The sequence below is a fragment of the Astyanax mexicanus genome, chromosome 6 (genome assembly GCF_023375975.1).
Source record: "Astyanax mexicanus isolate ESR-SI-001 chromosome 6, AstMex3_surface, whole genome shotgun sequence".
Classification (NCBI taxonomy): domain Eukaryota; kingdom Metazoa; phylum Chordata; class Actinopteri; order Characiformes; family Acestrorhamphidae; genus Astyanax; species Astyanax mexicanus.
In genome coordinates, this window is record NC_064413.1 from 48,640,604 (window position 1) to 48,666,389 (window position 25,786).

Genomic DNA, 25,786 nt, shown 5'->3' on the forward strand with positions numbered 1-25,786 from the left:
GATTTAGATAGAGAGAGATACACAGATACAGAAAGAGATTCATAGAAAGAGAGACTCAGAGAGAGAGAGATGCATACAGAAAGAAATTTAGAGAGAGAGACAGATACAGAATAAGAGATTCAAAGAGATACGGATAAATACAGAAAGAGAGACGGATACATACAGAAAGATTTAGAAAGAGAGATGCAGAGAGAGACATATACAGAAAGAGATTTAGAGAGAGACAGATACATACAGAAAGAGAGATTCAGAGAGAGATACAGAGAGAGAGACATTTAGAGAGAGAGACAGATACTTACAGAAAGAGATTCAGAGAGAGAGGCAGATACAAACAGAAAGAGATACAGAGAAAGAGAGACAGATACATACAGATAGAGATACAGAGAGAGACATATTCAGAGAGAGACAGATACTTACAGAAAGAGATACAGAGAGAGACAGATTCAGAGAGAGAGACAGATACTTACAGAAAGAGATTCAGAGAGAGAGGCAGATACATAGAGAAAGAGATACAGAGAGAGAGAGAGAGAGAGATTCAGAGAGAAACTGATACTTACAGAAAGAGATTCAGAGAGAGAGACAGATTCAGAGAGAGACAGATACATACAGAGAGAGAGAGATACAGAGAAAGAGAGCGCACAGCATCACCGATCCAGCAGAAAGAAAGAAGGAGAGAGGTTTAGAGTGGCAGAGAGAGAAAGGGAGGCAGAGTGTGAGAGAGAGGGAGTGAACGAGGGAGAGAGAGAGGCAGGGAGGGAGGGAGAGAGATTCAGAGTAAGAGCTACTGATAGAGAGAGAGAGCGAGGGAGCGCGCGCAGCATCACCGATCCAGCAGAAAGAAGAGAAGGAGAGAGAGAGGAGGAGAGATAGAGGAGAGAGGAGGGGGCGCTGCCTGAAAGGCATGCCGGGACTGTCCGAGTGGAGAGAGAGAGAGTGGAGAGCGAGCGAACGAGGAGACACAAGTTTGAGCAGCAGATCTGTCCATCCGTCTGTCCGTCCGCGCGCCCTACGGCTCCGTCCCCCCGCGCGCCCCGATGGCCTCGGTTCTGGCCAGCAGCAGCCCCGGCGGCGCGGTGAGGTGCAAGTTCAAGAGGAGGAGGAGGAGGAGGATGAAGAGAAAAGGTAACGCACGAGAACAACAAAGAAAAGTTGCTCGCGCTCTGTTTTCTCGCTGTTTTTCTGTCTGTCTGTGCGCGAAGGATGCGCGAGGCAGAGGTCAGGAGCACGACATTCACTCTGACGTTACGCCGCGCGCGCGAGAGAAAGGCACGCGGAGGAAACGGGCTCGTTCTGTGCGCTGTGTTGTTATTATTAGGGGTCCAAGCAATAAGGGTCTCTGAACATTCTGGCTACGTTAGTTTTCGGTTCCTTAAACATTCCAGGAACACTACTTTTTGGTTCTCAGGATGTTCATGGAATGCCAGTTTTTGGTTTCTGAAACATTCTAGGAATGTTCATGTTTCTCTCTCAAAACATTCTGCCAAGGTTAGTTTTTGGATCACGAAACATTTTAGGAATGTTAATATTTAGTTCTCAAAACATTTATGCAAGGTTCGTTTTTTGTTCCTGAAACATTTTAGGAATTTTAATATTGGTTCTTAAAACATTTCAGCAACGTTAGTTTTTGGGTACCGAAACATTCTTTGAATGTTCGTTTTTTGTTTCTCAAAACATTCTGGCAAGGTGAATTTTTGGTTTTCCGAAACATTCTGGCAACGCTACCTTTTGGTTCCTAAAACGTTTTGGCGACGTTAGATTTGGTTCCTGAAACGTTGTGTGAACATTCTTGGAATAGCTCTCTTTTTGTATGTCCTTCGGATTTCCCAGGAAAGTTTTCTCTATGGAACTAGAACATTCATCTTTGGTTTGCATTGTGTTCCCAAGGACGTTCCCCTAACGTTCCTGTAACCATGTAGTGACTGAAACCTTAAAGTGAACCTTGAAGTAACCTCATTCTAACCTTTACCTAAGAAACCTTGTAGTGACATTCTCATTACCTTTACATTATAAACATTTAGTGAACCTTAAATTTACATTGGAAACATTTAAAAAAAACCTAGCAATAACACTGACCAATCTTTACAAGTAAGTGAAATTAAAACACACCAGGTCGATTCATAAACATCATAAATGTCCTTAGAACGTTTCTATTATTATAATCTTATGATGGTCAGTAAGTAAAGCGTGACAAAAACAGCTCAGCTGTTCGTTTTGCACTTTTCTATCTAACTGTCTCTTGAAAACATTTAGGCAACCTTTAGCTGACATTGTTTTTTAGTTCTCATAAAACGCGAAGAGAAGAGTTTTATAGTTCTTTTGTCTCATTCTCGTGCACACACTGACTGACAAGACATGTGCTCATCCTCCCCCAGTTTCCACTCTATCTCCCTGTGTGTGTGTGTTTATTCCGTGTGTAACGCTTTCGCTTCGTCGCTTCTTTATCCGGAGCGTTTAACCTCCAGCTCCTGGCTGGCGTGTGCAGCGAGGTTGCAGCCTCTTTAGTGTCTCATTATCACAAGCTTTAACGAGCCGGGTGGCTTTGACGTGTCACTGAGCGCGTTCACACTCGCTTCTTCTCCTAGGTCTGGAAGTTCTCGTGCAAACGTTCCTCTGAGACTCTCATCCGTGGTGAGCTGTCATACCTATGGTTCATCGGAGCGTGCTTTTGACACCTCTTGCTAGGGACAGGTTTAGAGCAAGGGCGTCTGAGAAATGGGGATGTAGAGGAGAAACCTGGACCCGTACTTACTAGCCTGTAACATCCAAGCGTCCCTAGCTTTTAGGGTTCAGCTTTAGGAAAGCAAAGGAATCTAGGAAACGGGCTGGCAAAGAGACCCTTGACCTCCTAGACCCATAATGCACTACTTATAACCCCAAAACAAAAGAACTTTGGGCTAAAATTACGGCTTAGTAGAGTGGATATTTATATTTATAAATACTCATTGTGCTGTTGTGCCAAGAAATCATGAAAAGCGGCATTTAGTCTTTAGGGTTAGCTTTAGACCAAAGGTACTTGAGAAATAGGGCTTTAAATGAGACCCCTAGACCACTATTTACCAAAGAACTTCAACCAGTCTCTGGTACGTTTTCCTGCCAGGGATTCATACCAAGGAACATCCAAATGTCCTTAGATTTTAAGATTTTAGGTTCAGCTTTTGAGGCATCTAGTCCCCGTAGTGTGCTACTTATCACCCTAATAACAAAAGAACTTCGGGCTAAAATTGTGGTTTAATATTTTGGATATTTATATTTATAAGTTCTCATTGCGCTGTTGTGCCAAGAGTTCATGCAAAGGGGCATTTAGTCTTTAGAGCAAAGGTACTTGGAAAACAGGGCTTTGAATGAGACCCCTAGGTTCATTCGTAGACCCCTAGACCACTCATGCATTGCACTCTCTGGTGCAATGTCCTGCCAGGGGTTCATACCAAGGAACCAAGGACCATCCAAATGTCCTTAGATTTTTAAGTTCAGCATTTGAGGCATCTAGGAAAAGAGACTCCTTGAACTTCTAGTCCCCTAGTGCTCTACTTATCACCCTAATAACAAAATAACTTTGGGCTAAAACTGTGGTTTAATATTGTGGATATTTATATTTATAAGTCCTCTTTGCGCTGTTGTGCCAAGAGTTCATGCAAAGAGGCATTTAGTCTTTAGGGATAGCTTTAGAGCAAACGTATCTAAGAAATAGGGCTTAGATTGAGACTCCTAGATTCATTCGTACACCCCTAAACCACTGTTTACCAACATCTAAAGAAAGAAATTCTAATATTGTGCGCTATTGTGGCTCATGCATTACATTGTCATGTGAGTTCATGCCAGTGGTTCATTAGAGCATGCTTTTGTTATTCTTTGTTAGGGACAGCTTTAGTGCAAAGGCATTTGGAAAAAGGGAGCTGTAAAGGAGATATCCATAGTCCTAGACACCTAAAACACTACTTACTGCTCTGAAATAAAAAAAAAACCTGTGATCTAACATTGTCTAATGGTCAAACGTTATGGCTCATGCATTGCAGTCCTCAGTGCGCTGCCATGCCAATGGTTCATGCCAATGGTTAATGCCAATGGTTCATTAAAGCAAACTATTGACTTTGTTAGGGATAGCTTTAGAGCAAAGGATGACTTTAAATGAGACTTCTAGAACTGTAGTCCAATTCTATGTATACACACAAGTGTGCGACCCAATGTGTGTTTGTGTGTGTGTATTTGTAGTATGAAGCAGTTAAGCATGTCTGTTAAACTATACAGTAGTTTACCAGACAGGAATTAAGCCTTTTCTTGGATTACGCAACATTTTAAATGGAAATGTTCCATTGAAAGCAATGTATACAGTAGTCTATGAGTTCTATTTATATTTAGTGCATTGTTATTATTATTATTATTATTGTTATTTTCTACAGTATCCCTATCATTATTGTTCACATCACCACCATTCTCACTACGATTAGAGGTCCAAGGACTTGTGGTCATCATTGTTCTGTTCTCATTACTGAATGGTTTCTCCTCACATCTTTATGTGCTGAAGCATTCAGAGCCAAGAAAAACAACAACAGCAGCAACAACAACTTGTTGCAGGCTGTTGCCGAATGCCCTTTCCTGCTCCGCTATTATTCCGCCACTTTCCTCGTTTGCTCGTTGCACGTTCACCCCTGCAGTTTCATCAGCAGTAATGAGGGGTAATGTAGCGGGGCATGAGGTGAGAGACGGCGGCCGCCACCGCCGCGGTCCTCCTTCATCCCGCCGCAGTGGCAGGGTAATGAATTGGGGCACGTGCCGGTGGCCGCCGATGGTTCAGGGACACCTCCGTGCTGAATGTGACGAGTGTGTGTGTGTCCTTATGTGTGTGTCTTTATGTGTGTGTGTGTTTCTTTTTTTTTTTTTTCCTTTTCTTTTTTTTGTCGTCGCCCGGTGCTGCTTATCGGCCCGGGCCTGACAGGTTCCCGGGGCCACGAGCGGGACGGTGCTGATAACACACGGCATTGATCAAACCTCCTGCCCCCAGCCTGCCTGCCTGCCTCCGTCCGTCCGTCCTCCGCCTATCCCCCGCCTATCCTCCACCTTAACTGACAGGGATTATTTGCTCAGTGCTGGGAAAAGTCAGAAAATGACCTAATGAATTTCCCAGACTGCATTGCTGTAGCAATTATAGACGGGAGATGCTTCTTCTTCCAATTCTTCATTCATTTTGCATTCTCGGAAATGTCTCGTCTCCGATACTTGGAAAATAGCTTGGATTTCTTGGGAAATTCCCCTAGTGAATTATTGTGTTTTAAAAACGAAATACCTGCAATTTAAGTGCCAGCATATTTCTTCAGAAATATTGTTCTCAGTCAAATTTCCTTAAAAAACCCAATGAATAAAAGAAAAAAAAAAACAAACAAAAAAAATCCCAATTGTACAATTGTCCTAGCAGGAGATATAGAGACAGTGGTGTGGTCATTTTTCTCTTTCTTTTGCTGAATATAACAGAAATAACAGACATTTTGTCCCCCCAGTTTGGACGGATTGCGCTCCTTAGCCGCTACAGACTGCGGTCAGTCAATACTCCACACTGCTGCTCCGAATCTTCTGCAACCTTCCTCAACCGGACTACGGCAAAAATGTCCAACCAACCAGCACCTAGTTTCTAAACCAAGTGCACATTTCTAATACATTTAATGCATGGGTTAATAAGAATAAGGCTCTGTAGGACTACAGCTACAGGACATCAGGACCTCCAGTCTGTGCACCGGCTGCTGGTGTAGATAAATAAAGCGTCATTTGCAGCGTCGCCTCGGACCGCTGCGGCCTGTCTTCTAACCCCTGATATTAATAACCCGAGTAATTGAGAAAAGAAAGACAATAGATAAAGTGCATTGCTGAGCCAAATGTATTTACATAATGGAAATGACAGAATTGGTCACACAGCATTAAGCATCGCATAGGAACGTTGGACAATGCGTGCACAAGAGAGCACTGGACTGTGGGTGGGTTGCTGTGTTGCAGTGTGACGGTGGCTAATTTACCATCATAGTGTGATGTGTTGTAATGCTGACGGACGGGCAGGGACGTATAATTAAAAAAATAAATAATAATTAAAACAAAAAATGTATAGATTTATTTATTTAGGGAATGCCATACATGGAAATATTCCATATGTCCTCTTACTAAAAGTAATATTATGTAATGCCATTAAAAAACAATAACACATTTTTATAACAGAAGTATAGAAATGTTATATAATATATTCTATATTTAGATCCCATCTCAATTCCACATTGCTTACATCGCTTTAGACATTTATTTTCTCCATTTAATTATGTCTGTTCTCACCTTATTCGCTTATTTCCACAGCTGCACCTCATACATTCATTCTACATCATTCTGTTCTATTTGCACGTCAGTTGCACTTTTATATTTATATATTCTCCGCTTTGCACCTCTGGTTAGATGCATGCCGGTACTTGTAATGTTGTACATTGCCAACGACACTACATTTGAATGTAATCTCGTCTAATGATATTTCAATTAGGCCTGTGCAATATATTTATTTATTTATACATACCGTAATTTTCACCTAAGCTATAAACTCTAATGCACTTTATAAAAGTGCAATTTGAGTAAAAAAAAAACAATAAATCAGGCAGATATGTAATAAAAAAAAATCATTTTATTTTAATACAGATTGATACAGATTTTCCTTTTATATGTTGCACCAAAAAAAGTGTAGAATGGGAAAGGGTTCTTATTCTATTTAATTCAGTATCATTGTCATCACATGACATTGCACACCCTAAAATGACTATTGTGAATATTATGCATGCCCACATTGCGATAACGATTCTAAAATGATATATGATATATGCATATATGCAGCCCTAATTTTAATTCTATCTTTCTTATATGGGATTTGCTTATTTCGATCAGTGGTGCCTCTTTTTTCTCCATTCGTATATATATATATATATATATATATATATATATATATATATATATATATATATATATATATATATATATATATATATATATATTCTTATCAAATGTGAGAAGGTAAGAGCTGTAATTACTTTGATGTGTTTAATATATTTAATGTTTCTGCGTTTTTTTCTGATTAACACAATTGTTACTTATTTAAATTATTTAAATGATATAAATGATGAGAGCAGGTGCTAATGATTTGCAGCCTGCAGCTTTATGCACATATAAATACTTATAAATACTAATGTTTATCCATCCATTCATCAACAGCACATCTTTTTTGTTTAATTGCCTCTCTTTCTCTCTCTTTGTCTCTATATATATTAGATTATATCGTGTAGTTTTGAACTGCATTGTGGTATATGCAGTATTTGATAGTATTTTATAGTCTGTTATATTGTATATTGTATTGTATTGTATTGTATTTATTGAAGCTTTTCTTTTTTCTATTATTATAACTCTAGCTAGAACTAGAACTGGGGTATGTTTTTTTTTTTTTCCCCTGTCCGCTCGCGGAGACAATATCCTGCACTCAGGAGAATAGAGACACAATTAATTACACAAAGCCGGACTACGTCAACAGATTGTTTTAACTTTCTCCCGCTCCTCTAATCTCTCATAATGGAGATGGAAGGATAAATCTCGCCGTTATTCCAGTGTACTTTCATCTTTCTGAGAGCTGAAACAATTATGTTTATAGTCCTCTTGGCAAAAGGGCAGCGTTTCAGGATTACGCTGACATGTTATTTGATGGACTAATCCTCAGCAAATGCTACAGATTAGGAGAAGATGGACAGCGCGCTAAAACCTACGTGTATTCACAGAGACGCAACAGATCTCTCTCTCTCTCTCTCTTTTTTTTTTTTTTTTTTTCTGATTACATTAGGACATGCTGTGCTGGGTATTGTTCTTTTGATGTTTGCTGGGTCAGTTTTGATAGGCCTGTCTTAATAATTACATTATTATACAATATATGGAAATAACCTGAATTATTTATTAATTTTTTTTGCTGACCTCAGTATTGCTCATTAATTTTTTCTTAGTGTGTTATTATAGGACTCATTATTATGAATAAGTTGGTATGTAAAATTTGTAGTAAAAAAAAAATAGTGGGATTATTTTAGTTTATGTTTTATTAATATAAATAAAAAATATTCCAATTTCAGTGTCTGAAAAATAAATAACTAAATAAATAAATAAATCAGAAAAATTACAGTGAAATGCAGGCAAATGCTTCTGCTGTATTATTTGGCAACCACAAATGTATTAAATGTAGTGTTTAGTTTACAGTACATTACTGTGAAAAAAACAGATGTACAATTTACAGTGCTGTCTGTGATCTTTATAAAATAATGTATAAATATTACAATATTGTATTATTTCCATTATGAAAATTGTGCAATACTATTTCATTTTCAAATTATGTGCTTTTTATTTTTAAGATGTTTTTTTTTTTTAAGATTTAAAAAAGTTTTTTTTTTCTATGTGGTCTATATAGTTTATATAATATTTTACTTTTTACAATTTACAGAAACTGTTTTTAACCTTGTTAGAGTTTACAGCCTTTTACACTTATGGTTTCATAACAAAACCATATAATTAACAGATATTGCTTATGCTTTGTAATTTAAAAATGCTTTATTATTCTATTGAATTATCAGTATATCAGAGGCGTAAAATAGTCTTAAGTGATAATAATTTTCTTTATTACAATTATTTCTGGGGTAATGTTAGAACAGAGAGGCAGACAGAGGCTCTCCAGGACACACACACACACACACACTCTCTCTCTCTCTCTCTTTCTCTCTCTCTCTCTCTCTCTCTTTCAGCACCACAAACAATAGAAATTAATCCTCAAAAGTGGGACAGTTGCTCTTATTGGCGTGACGTGGCATCATTTACTTCCAGTCAGCACCTTCACTGGAACATTACTGGAATCAGTCTTTGGGAATAGTGTGTGTGTGTGTGTGTGTGTGTGTGTGTGTGTCTTAAATCAGATCTTCAATTTAAAAGTGCTGTGCCATCGAACAGGAGGCAACTGTGTGGATATTGCATGTATTAGGGCTGGGCGATATGACTAAAAACCTCATATATTTTGATACACAGCAATATACAATAAATATAATATGATAAAACTTACACATAAAGTATAATGTTAGAATATCTGTATTTATTTATAACTAAAGCTCAGCATGATGTATATTTAAACAATTATATCTAACTTTATCTAGGTAATGTATATTTCTACAGCTCTGGAAAAAAATAAGAGACCAATTAAAAATGTCGAGTTTCTTTGATTTGACCAAATTGAAAACATCTGGAATATAATCAAGAGACTGTTAAACAAGTTGACTGTTTGAATTTGTGCACCAGGAGTGCAGGCATAAAGTTATCCAAAAGGAGAACATGATGCCAAGATGCATGAAAACTGTGATTAAAAACCAGGGTTATTCCACCAAATATTGATTTCTGAACTCTTAAAACTTTATGAATATGAAATTGTTCTCTGCTTCAGCTTTTTTGTTACAATATTTTGACAATATGACAATATTTTTAGATATTTTGGAATTTGGGAGAAATGTTGTCTGTAGTTTATAGACTAAAACAACAATCTTTATTTTACTCAAACATATATCTATAAATAGCAAAATCAGAGAAACTGAAGTGGTCTCATAGCTATATATATATATATATATATATATATATATATATATATATATATATATATATATATATATATATATATATAGATATATATATATATACTGATTTACCTCCACCAGTCCCAGAGGAGATGTTAAAAAAAAAAAAAAAAAGGAGGGGAATGTCATTTCTCTTTCAGTGGGAGACGGCATGTTGTCTGTGACGGATTATTTCAGCTCAGTGAAGGCTAATCTGGAGGAAATGTAGAAATGCACTTTGTGTACTCTGAGAAATGAGACAAGTGGAACAGAGCGTTTACTTTATACGTTCCGGTTTTCTGTCCGGGATCGCCGCTGTCCTAACAGATCCTCCTGAATGGTAAAGGGGAAGAACTGGACTTAATTTGCTCAACTTGTGTACATTAATTTAAAAAACGGTCACCTTTTATAACGTCTGTCTCCTGTTTTGCGTTTCTTTTCACTTCGTGATATAATTAAATTAAGATTTTTTCAGTAAATTTTTTCAAAAGCTCAAAATAAATAGATTAATGTTCCGAAATGAGTTGAAATAAAATATATACTTTATTTTTGTTGGATGCTTACATAAAAAAAAAAAATAATAATCTTTTTGAAGTTTTGATCCATTTAGCATGAAATGTTCACCCAGAGACAGCAAAATTAAGTTTTAAATATTAAATTGTTTAATCTAGCAGCTAACAGATAATATTTAGAGCTTGAGAAGAATCAGATATTAAACATGGAGAAATTTAGTGCGTGTATTGAAGCTCTGTTATGGTCGGTCTCCTCTGATTGGCTCCTCCAGAGGTCAGACACTGATACTCTCTCACAGAACCACACTGTGGTCTGAGCTGACCACAACACAGGAGGATGGGGGGGGGGGGGGGGGGCTTGTGGCTGAATCGCTTGATTTGCTCTGCTGGTATGATAGCTTAGAGTGTGTGTGTGTGTGTGTGTGTCTGTGTGTGTGTGTGTGTGTGCTCAAGACATACAATCTGTGAAGTCATTCTTTTCTAAAAGCACAGTGTTGCTCTGTTATATAAATACATTTATGTGAGATATGTCGAAATATATTAATTAGCTATGTTTGTGCATTTTTTGTTAATTTTTGATGTTATTTGAATCAACTGACTTACTGTTGTCTCATATTAGAATATAAATGCTGTAAAAATTACTTAAATATAAAAAAATAGTTTTACATTTACTTCCATTGGAAGATAAGCTTTTTCTTTGGACATTTAATGTTTTTATGTGATCCAAAGTATTTATATTACAGTACACAGGAAATTTGGCAGTGTTAAATCAACACTGTTAGTGTTAAATTAACAGTGAGAGTGTAACGTTTAACACTAATAAGTGTTGAATTAACACTAACAGTGTTGATTTAACACTGCCAAATTTCCTGTGTACATGTATTAAGTGCTGTATTAGGTACTTAAGTGTCCCATATATTTTATGTCCCATAATATTATATATAGGACTAATTTACATTTATATACAATCTACAAAATATTTACTTGTTACTTATTTACTTATTATTGTTTGTTTCTTTTCTCTTTTTTAAATTTTGTGTAATTTATTGGTTAAGAGAAAGGGGAAACAAGGGGCAGGAAGGAGAGAAAAAAGTAAATAGAAAAAAAATATATAGCACAACAACATTAAAAATAATAACAAAAGTATATGTGTAGTATACCTATAAAATATTTTTTTAATTTTAAGTATTTGTTATTACGGAAGAGATTCAAGAGGAGTATTGACTTTTGAAAAAATATTCCAGGTCATTTTGGATCATTTCTATTGGTCCATTTGTCATATACTTTACATTTTTAAAATATACAGTGTAAAAAAGAAGAAACTAAGGGTTTTTTTTTGTATTGGATTTACATGTGTTTCAGCAGCGATTGACTGTGTAGAACTTATGGGACATACAGTACAGTACGTATGATTCTACACCATGGCACAGAATTAAAGCGTGTGTGTGTGTGTGTGTATGTGTGTGTATTGAAGTGTAGCGTGCAGCGTCTTCCAATCAGATGTACAGTGATATTCACTGTGATTGAGTTAAAATCTTCTTTTTTAGATGAGTCTATCTGTCTCTCTTTATCTTTTTTATTAAAATGCTCTTTCCTACATTGTGTGTTTACGATGGATCTGCCTGAAGTTGAATTTCAGTTCATAGATAATTCAGTTCTCTCTGTATGAGACAAATATATAAATATATAAGTATATTGAAAGAGAGACAAAATGCTATTAAGCGTTCTGCAGGTTTGCGCAGGGTTCCAGTCTGGGTGGTGTTGTACAGGCTGGCTATTTGTGCTGGTTGTTGATAAGAGGTTTTTGTTAAAGGCAGCGGAGCAGTGCTGGCATTTAAAAGGTTAATGAAGGTCAGCGCAGGCAGCAGGCTGGGAGCGGCCCGGCCGCAGATTTGAATTTGCAGACAATTCCCTGATCAAGTGTGAAATTCTCCCCCGTTTAGGACGCGGCGTCCTCTGTCGGACGCTGGGCCGGGGACGGGCGGCGGGGAAAAAAAAGGGTATTAGCATTGAATGGTTACTGTTCCCCGAGGAGAGCCGGGCGATAAAGTGACCACGGAAAAGAAAGAGCGCAACTTTACAAATTAGCATAATTAGTAATTATCTCTTAATAGGCCCTGTTGGCTTCTGAGACTTGGCTGTTGAATTTCTGCTTAAAGTTCAGTGAGGAAAAACAAATTTCATGCTGAATGTCTCAATAACACAGACGAGCTGTTCTGGGCTAATTGTGTGCCTGAGGTGCTTCAGTCCAAGATAAATCTGAGGGGCTGAAGACAAAGAGGAGAAAGAAGTTCTAGTGCTTTTAAAGCAAACGCCTGAAATCACATCAGGTAAACACTGCTTATATTCTCAGTGTAAAGCAGGAGGGTGCTTTCGTTAATGTGGTTGTTGGGATAGCCTGCTACATGAAAAATCACATACATAATAAAAGTATGTTTTAAATTAGGAAAAAATACTAAAAGTGCATTTTCTATTTAATACACTCAATGAAAATACACATAATGTTTAAATATACATTTAAAATGTATTTTAAAGCAATATGCAATTATAACTTAAACGTAAATTGTATGTTTTTTAAATTTTACTTAAATTTTAATTAAATTTTTGCTTTTTATAGGTATATGTTTGAGTAAAATGAACATTGTTGTTTTATTCTTTAAACTACAGACAACATTTCTCCCAAATTCCAAATAAAAATATTGTCATTTAGAGCATTTATTTGCAGAAAATGCTAAATGTCTGAAATAACAAAAAAGACACAGAGCTTTCAGACCTCAAATAATGCAAAGAAAACAAGTTCATATTCATAAAGGAGTTTTAGGAGTTCAGGAATCAATATTTGGTGGAATAACCCTGTTTTTAAATCACAGTTTTCAGGCATCTTGGCATCATGTTCTCCTCCACCAGTCTTACACACTGCTTTTGGATGGATAACTTTATGCCTTTACAAAAATTAAAGCAGTTCAGTTTGGTTTGATGGCTTGTGATCATCCATCTTCATCTTGATTATATTCTAGAGGTTTTCAATTTGGTAAAATCAAATAAATTATAGTTTTTTTTTTTTTTCATTATTTGTTTCCAGAGCTGTATGTGCCTATGCAAGGAATGGTAGCAGAAACATACTGACACCATTTATTACAATATTTTGCCATGTCTTCAATCTGGAATAGTACTTTTTTGCTTTAAAATCAATACAGTATTATATAAAAAAACATAATATTCCAATGCTTTGATATATTAATACTGCCTAACAACTCTATTGAGAAAATTGTTTAATTTATTTTTTAGACACGCATCCATCGTAGCATTATAAGCAGTTTTTCTGTAGCTTTCATATTGTTTATACAGATGTTGGAATTACAAATTGCATCAACTGAAATTAATAAATACACTGATGTATTGTCTAGCCCTAATTATCATACTGTCTTTACTCATGCGCTTGACATCTCACTTATTCTGCACTTGATTCCCGTCTCTCTGGAAGCTGAAACTCTGGGCCGGTGTAGGAGTGGATGAGCCGCTCGTGCTGCAGACGCTAGCAGCTATCAGATAAGCAGCATAATAAAGGAGCGTTAGCATCTATGGGAGCTGTCAGTCCTGGTGAAGACGGCGTGAGCACGAGACTACATAAACACATCCTGACTGTACAGAGCCAGCGCTGCTCTGCGATGTGGGCCACAAATCAATTAACAATGCCCAAGAGCTAGCACTGGCACCACGCTACCAAATAAGACTAATGGTACTAGCATGACAGCAGCTTCTGTACTGAGGGGAATGACAAGTGTAATTTAACAGTTTTTACAATCCCATTACTGTTTTAGCTGCAGGTGTGCATAACCTGTGTTTGTTTATTAGTGTTAAGTAGCTATTTTTCTATTTTTATTAAGTACGATTGATTGTATTATTATGTGTGTTCTGCATGAATTCAACATATCTCTCACTCTCACTAAAGTAGTAAAATCATTATTTAGGCACTATGAGTGTTTTATAATACTTTACTAGGTGCTAATGACTTTTTTATTATATACATTCAGACATGGGTCATACGCACTATACTGGATGTCTGTTTATTTCTTGTGTTTTACATTACATCACTATTCGTGTAAAACGTCTGCAGCTACTCTGTGTCTCTACTTTAAATCTTTAAAACCCAAGTTGTTCTTTACATTGTCTCACACTTTCACAAGAAATGGACCAACAGAAATGCTTCCAAATTGCTTGGAATTGATTTAGATTTTTTTTAGTATGTTTATTTGTACCATAGTCCATTATTGTATATGTTTTTTTTTTTAACATGTTTTAATTAATTATTTAATTTGTTTGTTTAATCTTATTTGAACTCTTATTTGAGCTCTATAAATTTATAACAGGGTTTATCAAAGTAATAACTTCTAACCTCCTTACCTTCTTCCCCTCTTTTCCTCCTCTATCCCATTTTGCCCTCCTTTAGGTCCTGTCTAAAAAAATCCTCTATTGCTAAATATCTGTAGTACACTTGGAAAAACATGTTTTATTGTAAATATGATGTTATTTTGGCCATGCCCACTTTAAAAATCTTTCTCTGTGAAAGTAAATGAAGTTTACCTTTAAAACCCATTAAAGGCATATGAATGGTCATTTTTGGTCCAATGGTGAGCGGTGGTTGTGATGCGGTGGGCACGTGTGTGAGCTGCTGGTGTTATTTAAACGTGAGCAGGGGGTAAGAGCAGCATTAGCTCATCGCGGGGCTGGCAGGGCTAGCAGGGTGCAGTGGTGGAGATTGTGGTCTGTAGGTGATTATGCCTGTTTGAGTAGATTAGGTTATTTCAGTAGTTTAGGTTCAGCACTCTTTTTCAGCGTGTGCATTAAAGCAGCGTTTTCTCCGCTCGTGCCCTTCTTTAAATCCCCTCTCATCCATCGATTCCGGGCTTCTGCAGGGCCTGCGCGTGCACACCCAGCTTATCCAGCAAATCCTTTATAAGGTGTTTAAAAAATCTTCGTCTGCATTAGCTTTGTTTGATCCAGTGCCTCTCTCTCTCTCTCTCTCTCTCTCTCTTTCTCTCATTTTTTCCTCTCTCTCTCTTTTTCTGCTATTAAAAGAATACTGCAGCACTTTTCACACTAAATGAAGAAACCTGTTGACTTGCTTACTGTCACTGTGATGCAGAACCCTTGTACTGTATCTTAATGTTTGACGTATTTTACTTTTTTTTTTTAACATTTTCTCGAAACATCATGAAAAATGAACCAAAATGACTTTTAATAAAATATTTTTACATTGTCCTCCATTGAAATTCCTCTCTTGTGAAGTTACCATGTGCATCTTGGCATGTTCTCCTCCACCAGTCTTACACACTGCTTTTGAATAACTTTATGTGCCACTCCTTAGGCAGTTCAGTTTGGTTTGATGGTTTGTGATCATCCATCTTCCTCTTAAATATATATTCCAGAAGTTTTCAGTTTGGTCAAATCAAAGTAAGTAATTTGTAAGTGGTCTCTTAATTGTTTCCAGAGCTTTTCTTTAATTCAGTGCAGAAAAAAAAGTCTAAATTAAAAAGTTTGCATGATAGTTAACTGTACCTTCAAGTATAATTTAAAGATTAAGTGATAAAAGTGACATCATTTCTAGACAACCACAAGCATAGACATATTGACAATATATTCAGAAGAACCGTTGATATTTAAATGAAGCAGGTGCAAAGCAGGAAAATAGACTGTTGGCAGGGTGTGAGATAGCAATGAGCATTCCAGTGCACCTTATGCAGGGTGGTGTAAGATAGGGACTTTAGTGTGTTTCATGAAAACTGCATGTCTGCTCTTTAATTCAGTAGAGAGAAAACATATAAATTGAGAAGTATACATGGTAATTGATTGTAGACTGCAGTCTAATGCAGATATTAAGTGGAAAAATTACTTTTAAACTGAATTTAAAATGAATTCTGTTTTTTTTTATATATAATTTTGTTGGAATGTGTCTCCATTATTGTACATCTCTAATGCAGGATTTGTGGCTGTGATGAAATATATATATTGTCAAAATGGGAACAAAATGGGAACTTTCAGGGGACGGAACCACCCCCCCTCTTCGGAGGACCAATTTAACTTTATTGTTTATTAGTGTTTATACAAAGTTTTTTGGTACTGTGGGCACTGTGAGAAGAAGACAAACAAACAAAAAATATATGTAATAGAAAAAAATAATAATAATAGAAAAGAAAAATAATAATAATAACAAAAAAAAAATATACCAATTTTAGAGTATTTTATTGGTCCAATCATTATGATTCACATTAGGTCAAATTAGGTCATTAGCTCATTTGTTGTAGTATAAGTGTGTTTTGTGTCAAATGCACTTCTGATATTTTATTTAGTACACAAAAAAACATGTAAATTAAAAAGTTTACATGCTAATTGACTGTATTATATAGTTTAATTCTCAGATTAAATGATAAAATACTGAAATAATCACTTTAACTGAGTGTAATTCTGTTTTTTCTCGTACTTTAAAAGTGTCGGGGTGTGTTTTCCGCTCTGCCGGTCGTGGTGTGTTGTAGTTTTGTGTGTGTTGTTTCTGATCCAGGCGCTTTAGAGGACACAGGCTGATGTATTTGTATTCAAACACAGCCGGTTCCAGTCGCTCTTGCGTTCGCTGTGATATCCGATCGTGTGTTTGGCTTTCAGACCAGCGGCCTGCGCACACTTTCCCCAGATTGACTGGGCCGGCGTGTTTGTGCTCTGCTTACATTTGTAGGGGTAAAGAGAGCGGGGCTTTACAGCCATCGATACTCTCTCCTCTCTCACTGCGCTGCAGACTGCTCTCCTGCTCCCTGGGTTAGATGAATTTTGGCGAGCCGCTGGAGTCTGAAGGATACGGGGGACCTGAGACCACATCTAACACCAGGCTTAAAGGACAGAGACACCATGCATCTACATATAGAGAGACTCTGTGTAAGTGTGTGTGTGTGTGTGTTTAGTTTTATACATTTCCATGAAAAAAAAACATGTACCTGGCAACCACGTATACTCTATTCAATCCTCACAGTTCATTCAAGAGGATGGGAAATAGCTGGTTAAAGTTAAGTGCTAAAATAATAATAACAGAAGATTTTTGGACCATTTTATTTGATTAATTTAAGATGAAACGTTTGCTAGCTGTCAAGTTAAAATGAATACATATATTAAAATAAAATAAAACATTATAAATGGTAATGCAATGTAGAGCTGGACAATACAGCCATACTTTAAATCGCAATACCTTTTTTTCGATAACATTTTGGTCGATCCTAGGGATGCACAGAATATTTGGCAACCGAAATGATAAAAAAATAGACTGCAATATAAGTTAATATATTTATGTGATATTTATTTATATCTATTTTTCATACAGGTTTTGTGACTATAGTAAATCTCTGTATATCATCAGATAGATAGATCTATATTGATCCCTGTGGGAGGGTTCCCTCAGAAACAATTAAGAGTCAATACAAAACCTTGCATCTCCTCAATGGTTCCTAACTTCAGTGGAAGTCAGAGTAAAATAGATTTTATATTTTATATTGGTCCATTCATTAGGAAATTTGAACACAATTAAAAAAAAAAGCTACATTAGTTACATAAATGAGAGCCAAAAATAAAAATGTTTTTGCATGACAGTGAAAATATGCTGCATGTAAGTACACTCCTCTAATGGGTAATCGTGTGCCATTACTGCTGTTTCCCATTAAAGATTTAGGTGTGGATGTATTTATAGTGGTAAAAGGCCTGATGGAGGCGTGTGCATGTTCGTGTGAGTTTTACAGGCATGGTTTTAATCTCTCCTGCAGTGAAGCTCATCAGCGCTGACTCCTAAAGCTCACCCCGACGTCAGAATCCATCCATTACCCCACTCTTGCCCTCTCCTCACGGCGGGACAGGTTTCCCCCTCTCCATCATCACATCACTCTCTCTCAGTCTCACGGAGATGAGCTAAACCTAATGATGTGTTCCAGAAACTCCCAGCCCCTCTCTCGTGACCACGGTGCAAAAACACAGTGAAAATACAGCAGAATATTATCCAGAGAGAATGATGGAGAGCTTGAGCTGATGAGATGCTTCATGCATGAGTGTGTGCATGTGTGATCAGCAAATTAACATCAACAAAACTAAAAAAAAAAAAACTAAAAAAAAAAAAAAATAAATAATATATATATATATATATATATATATATATATATATATATATATATATATATATATATATATGTGTTTCTATCAGACATTGTATTTCCAAAAGGACTGAAAAAACATTTGTAAAAGAATTTATTTTATTTTTTACATTTTTTGAAAAATTTATACTAGTCCATTCATCATGATATTCTTTAAAAAAATGTATCAAAAATCTGCCAGATTCAAATTACGCCTAACGCTCCTTTCTTATACTTTGCTCAAGGGTTGTTCTGATGCTAATTGCTATCTTACACCTCACCAACAGTCTATATTAACTCCTTCTGTCTGCGTCGTTTAAATGGCAATGCAGCTTATGGATATATCTACTCTGATGGGTATGGTGATCTGGAAGTAAGAAGTGTTCAGGTAAATTTCTCGTAAATTGCTATTTTGGTGGCGGAAAAAAAACACAGGTGCACCACTGACTGATTAAAACCCTGACAACAGTCAAGCATCAGCTGCTTATTGCTATTTTGGCAATCGCAGCTGTGCCAGGCTTAAACCTGTGCAATAGGAGTGCAAACCCAACTTTTACATCAACAATAGGCAGAAAACTCATAAAATAACATTTTAACATGTTCCCTCAGTTTCCTCTGCTGAGAAGTGCAGAAGAGCTGCACTGTTAAAGAGCCAGTGGACCTGGCTCTTAAAGAAAATGGCAAGTGACATAACCTTTCTAACTATACATAAATGTTTATAATCTCAAACATAAGTATAGTTTTATGTTTGAGATATATATAAACATTTATAGTTATACGTATAGTTAGAAATGCTTATGTCATGTGTTATAAAGCATAATTAATGGTTTATGAAGCTTTATGAAAGCATTTATAGTGCTTTATTTATACCTGATTCATAGAAAGTGTTGCCAATTTTTTTTGTTTTGTTTTTTTACTTTTTATTACATTGCATTTTTTTAGATGCACGCAACTGTATTATAAATGTATAACCCCGTTTTCTGACATTTGTATAAAACTGCAGTAAAAGTGTGGCTTTAAGTCTAAGCGGAAACACTAACAGTGCTGCATGAGTGGGTGATAATCCCCCCTCTCTCTCTCGGCCCACGGCACAAAGAGGATCATTGTCCCTTTGGCTTTTTTCTCATTAATTTGATGGAGGTTCTTTTAATTTGAAAGCAGCGTCTGAACAAACAGGATCCTGCATGTGTTACACAAATACCATTGTTCTGATACACACACACAGAGCCACAGTACACACTCTGTTCCCTGCCTCTCTCATACACACACACACTCACACACACACACACACACACACACACACACACACACGCACAATCTGTACGTGCGCACAGCATTGCAGAATCTGGTCAGGTCACTATGATGAACCCTGCAGCAGAAGCTATTATCTTGTTGTCACCTTTTTCCTGCTGTTCCCCCTACCTGTCACTCTCAGCTTGAGCTTACCAACTGCTGGGAAGTTAAAAACGAGAGAAAGAGAGAGAGAGAGAGAGAGAGAGAGAGAGAGGGTGGGTGAGAGATTGGGAGGGGGAAGCGCAGATGTGTGGAAGAGTGAGTACAGCAAGCTAGCACTTATATCTGTGCACTGTAATACGTTTTTAACAGACTGAAAGACTGAAGCAGGGGTCGATGTGTATCGTCTGTGCTGGTAGAATAATATAGGTGTCAAAAACCCTGATCTTTTATTTTAAAATAAAATCTACCACTTTAAAATAAGGCTCCTTTATAACGGGTTCATAAATCATTTATATATATATATATATATATATATATATATATATATATATATATATATATATATATATATATTTATGCTTATTAATTATAACTAAGAAGGGCAACAGTGGCCTGTCTGTGTATGAAATAGTGATTTCACATTCGTTTATACTGTTAAACCTCAGATCTTAGATAAACCTAGATGCTTATCTCCCTTTGTCTTTTCCATCAGTCAGCATTAAAACTTCTGTTAACAACTTAATGTATTCATTTAACTATAAGGAAAACACTAAATGAATAAACTGACTTCCTATATTATTTTATTAGATATGTAAAAAAGTTATGTTCACTGTTGTTCTTTCTATGTATGTGTTGTAAGTGCTTATTAATTTAACTTAATTTATAATCATTAATACACTCCTTTATAAACTATTAATAAACCCCTTTATAAAAGAGCGCTCAGTTAGAAACTTCACTCCTTCATTTCTTTGGTTTAACTATGAGTGAATGAGCTACTGAGCTCTGAGTTTCCCCTTCTGAAGTCTCCACTGCTCCACCAGCTGCTCGCGTTCAGTAAAACTGAGCCGGATCCTCTTTTAGAGGCTGTACGTGTGACGTAAGAAAGTAAAGACGTTGTGCATTGTGATGGAAGCAAGGTCTGAAAGGATTCAGTTACTACATGATTCCTTATGTGTTCCTTTAAATTATCAAGACCATATAGTGTATAAAAAGTAAATAAATAAATTACAACAGCTTTATGACAATCATGCCCAATATCATTTATTTTTCTGTTATTTATTATTTATTATTTAGCGCTGCCGGCTGTTAAAAAAAATAATAAATGCATGCGCAGATACAGTGACATAAAGCATGAGAGCACACGAGTTCACACAAGTTCACACAGAAGAAAATGAGATGAGTGTGTAGTGTGTCTGAGTGTGTGAGTGTATGAGTGTGTGTGTGCATGCACTTTAGAGGGTGGGTGGTCTAGGAAAAGCGTTTTTTTTTTTTTTTTTTTTTGTGGCCGTCATTACCCCGTATTGAATGCAAAGCTTAGCGTGTTGTCCATACTGGAAGTAAAAAGCGAGGCGCCTGTGATAGGCGGCTTTTTATCGAGCTTTGCCCCATTCATCCTCTATGGGCTGAGGCGCTGGGCCACACAAAAGGCAGCAAGCCGGGATCTATACAGCTACCTGCGCTCAGCTAGCCGTGAATGGCCTCCGCGGGAGAGCCCGGGCCGAGAGAGCCTGAGAGAGAGATAGAGAGTGAGAGAGAGAGAGAGATAGATAGAGAGAGAGCTCAGTGGCAGATGGAGCTCCTAATGTGACTAATCTATGTCTGCTTGTTGTTTAAGTGTCTTGGAGAAGGGCTTCTGACAGGAGCACAATTCCCTCCCCTGGCTGGGCCCTGATGATGTTTGTGTGTGCACCGTGTATCACAGCCTCTCGACACCGCCGCAAATCTGTGTGATTCACCGACGCTGAAGGAGAAACAGTGCGAGTTTTGTAATATCCTTGTCGCGTCGTGAATGATGTCTTTAATTTTGTTGCATATTTTCTTTCACTTATGATCTCGCGGGCTCTCGTCGCCTTTTCATGGCTGTGAATGATCACAATGATCCTGAGCTTGTCAGATCTGCTAAATGCAAAGTCATTTAAAAAAGTAATTTTTAAAAAAGCATGGCTTAAAATACCACACGTTCATGTCAGGTGTTTGTGATGTAAGCGGACGTATGTAGTGAGTGCGGACGCTACATCGCTATTTCTGTAGTGGTGATGCTTTACTGTGCTTTACTGTAGAAGTGTGTGTATTTCTGTAGGTGGCATGCCTGGACGTGGCTCATGGCTCATGGCTCAATGTCACCAGGCAACGTTATGTACGTGTATGTTATATAAATATAAATAATGCATTATATTAGCTCCACTGACTATATAGGTACGGTGGCCGAGAAAGCCCAACGCAGTGCAAATTGGAAAGCGCTGCAAAAGCACAAAACACATCCATCAAAATTACAACACAGGTGCTGCAACTAGAAAAACGCGCTGCAAATAGAAAAACGCGCTGCAAATAAAACCACAACACAACGGAAGTGAGTCACAACACAACGGAATTTTCCCGGGGGACCTTAAAAGATACTGTACCAGCTAAGCTGCGTCTTCAGTAACGTCTCAGACTTCACTATGTGTACAAAGGACAATAAGTGGCAAACAAGGCTTTTTGTGAAGCAGAACTTTTAATAAACATAACTTACTTTTCAGAAGCTTGTTTGCCACTTATTGTCCTTTGTATACAGCTGGTACAGCATCTTTTAAGGTCCCCCGGGAAAATTCCGTTGTGTTGTGGTTCTATTTGCAGCGCGTTTTTCTAGTTGCAGCGCGTTTTTCTATTTGCTGCACCTGTGTTGTAATTTTGATGGATGTGTTTTGTGCTTTTGCAGCGCTTTTCAATTTGCACTGCGTTGGGCTTTCTCGGCCACCGTATATAGGGGCATGTTGTAGTTATACTATAATCACACACTGCAATTCTGTACCTATCATTGGTGCCACTTGAAAGAAAGGCTCCTTTATAAAGGATTAATAATAGTTTATAAAGGAGATTATTATATGATTGATTATATGATTGATGATTATAAATTAATTTGCATTAATAAGCACTTTTACAACACGTTAAAAGAAAGAACAGCAGTAAACATAACTTTGTTTTTATTTAAACATATATAATAAAATAAAATAGGAGTCATTTTAGTAATAGTCGTTTAATGTTTAATGTAATTATAGTTAAATTAATAAAGTTATTACCAGAACATGTTAATGCTGACTGGTGGATCTAAGGTTTAACAGTATAAATGATCTGCGCTACATGGAGGAACCCTGAGTGTTTGGGTAAGCCAGAGTTCTATCAGCTAGTTGTTTGTCCTACATAGCTTGTTTTAACATGGTAAATGCACAGGCTCCTATATACTTATATTGTCTCTGAATCACAAAAGAACTAGCGCTAGCTGGGGTTAGCAGCTAATGCTAATGCTGCTCGAGCAGTGCTAGCCAGGGTTAGCAGCAGGCTACAGGCTGATAATACTCACTTCTGAATGACGAAAGAGGTTGCACTTAGTGTGGTTAGCGGCTAATGCTAATGCTGCTCCAGCAGTGCTAGCCGGGGTTAGCAGCAGGCAACAGGCTGATAATGCTCACTTCTGAATGGCGAAAGAGGATGTGCTTAGTGTGGTTAGTGGCTAATGCTAATGCTGCTCCAGCAGTGGTAGCCGAGGTTAGCAGCAGGCAACAGGCTGATAATACTCACTTCTGAATGGCGAAAGAGGTTGTGCTTAGTGTGGTTAGCGGCTAATGCTAATGCTGCTCCAGCAGTGCTAGCCAGGGTTAGCAGCAGGCTACATGCTGATAATGCTTACCTCTGAATGGCAAAAGAGGATGTGCTTAGTGTGGTTAGTGGCTAATGCTAATGCTGCTCCAGCAGTGCTAGCCGGAGTTAGCAGCAGGCTGCAGGCTGATAATGCTCACTTCTGAATGGCGAAAGAGGATGTGCTTAGTGTGGTTAGTGGCTAATGCTAATGCTGCTCCAGCAGTGCTAGCCAGGGTTAGCAGCAGGCTACAGGCTGATAATACTTACCTCTGAATGGCGAAAGAGGATGTGCTTAGTGTGGTTAGTGGCTAATGCTAATGCTGCTCCAGCAGTGCTAGCCGGAGTTAGCAGCAGGCTGCAGGCTGATAATGCTCACATTCTGAATGGCGAAAGAGGTTGTGCTTAGTGTGGTTAGTGGCTAATGCTAATACTGTTCCAGTCTCGGCACTGAGGAACTAAACTGAAACTCCTGTATAAAGCTTCAGCGGAGTGGCTTTACTGGTAAAATTTATCATATTATCAGGGGTGGACATCTGATTTTAGGTATTCTGTTACTGATCTGTGAGACCACCATTTGTTACCACATTTGGCTTCTTTAAACACATTCTGTTCCTATTTAAGTCTTTGTCTGCCTGTGGGTAGTTAGTTAGAAGTTGGAGTCGAGTGGGGCAGTCAGGTTGGGCTTTTGCACCGAGACTTTGGCCAAACTTCTGAATAAATGCATTAAAGGTCTCATACACTCATAGTTCTTTTGTCAGCGATATTGGAAACGACTGGCACTTTAAGCAACAGGTGAAATGACCATATGTTAGAAAAATACAATTTCACTTGAAAATGACAAATGTCAACTGCACGAGATACATCAATGCATATAATACATAACTGTACACATATATTATCAGGGACACCAAACAGTTCTATATGTTATATAAGAAAGATGAGGTGAGGAACGTGTTCTGGTAATGTTTAGAAAGGTTGGCTAACAGCATTAAATTGGCAGTAAACTGGAAAATTATACAAATGCATAGTGTTTTTTAAGCTCACTGAAAGCTTTCAGGATCAGACAAACCCTTTTTTTTGTTTTATTTAGTGAGTTTAACTTGGATTCTGTGAACGTTTATTTTATTTCTGTATTTTGTGAATTTTTAGACCCCCCCCTCTCTTTTTCTCTCTCTCTCTCTCTCTCTCTCTCTCTCTCTCTCTCTCTATCTCTATCTCTCTTTTTCTCTCTCTCTCTCTCTCTCTCTCTCTCTCTCTCTCTCTCTCTCTCGTCTCTGGTCGGAGCTGAAGGAATAGACGTGACTGCCCAGACAAGAGGTCCTCTGTAAGATGCCGTTTTATCCGAGCTGAGTGGTTGAATTGGCAGCGAACACTTAAGTGCCAGACTCTCAATGTGTTTTTTTGTATCTGTTAGATTTTTTTAAATGTATTTTTTTTTTCAGTGTTTTCCACCTACAGTCAGGACAAGGATAATTTACTTGTAAAAGAGGGAGGCAGTATGAAAACACTATCGCACTGTTCTCTGAGTCATCATGCCGTTTTTCAAATGAAACAAATTATGACTTGTTTCCATACCAGCTGGATCATGCGTTTTCATCAACAAACAACCCATCATCTCTGCGATAGAAAAATATTGTAATTTCAGTTTTTTTTTATCATTGTCAGCTGCCTTTTACAATTTCTGCTTAATGTATTTTTTTCAGAGATGTTAACACTTTTACTTCTGCTATGAAATTAAATAAAAAAACAGGACAGGGAACAGGACAGCTGGGATGATGCACACTAACATGCCGAGAGTTATGAGACAGCAGTATCCAGAATGATCATAAAGTATTACTTCAGGAGACACCCACACCTGTATAAGAGTTGAGGTGTTATCTTGTGAAGGAGGCCGAACATCGGCCAATGTGCTCATGGCAAGGTGGCGTGTATAATAGGAGCTAGAGTGAGGCCTTAGAGTGGAAACCAGATGTTTAGAACATTTTAAATATCATTCTTCTAAAGAAGGTTAAATTACCACCCAAAGTAGACAGAACAATAAGTGGTAATAATTATTGTGACTGGCGGTGTCTGGCTATAATTGTCCATGTGAACAGACAGACAAGCAACTCTGGCAGAAATCAATACATCCACATTCAATACAAGATGATCCACATGCAAACATAATTCTCCAGCACCACGGCTGGAGTAGCATTAGCTGCTAACCGCGCTAGCTCTTTAGCTGTTCAGAGGTGAGGATTGTCGGCCTCTACCCTGCTCCTAAGCCCCGCTAGCACTGCTAGAGCAGCATTAGCATTACCCGCCAACGTGCTTGCTCTTTTACTGTTCAGAGGTGAGTATTATCGGCATGTAGCCTGCTTCTAAACTTGGCTAGCACTGCTAGTGGTTAGCCGCTAACACC

The 25,786-nt window shown here is 37.5% G+C and overlaps 1 protein-coding gene across 1 annotated transcript in view; it reads left to right on the plus strand.

Moving 5' to 3' along the window:
* The first annotated feature begins 611 nt into the window (after positions 1-611).
* The window catches only part of adarb2 (adenosine deaminase RNA specific B2 (inactive)), a 323,936-nt gene continuing 298,761 nt past the window's right edge, over positions 612-25,786 (plus strand). Inside the window, exon 1 of the mRNA XM_022673388.2 lies at positions 612-1,122. Coding sequence (XP_022529109.1) covers positions 1,035-1,122 — 88 coding nt within the window. The 5' untranslated portion in view covers positions 612-1,034. The remainder of the gene's footprint in view (positions 1,123-25,786) is intronic.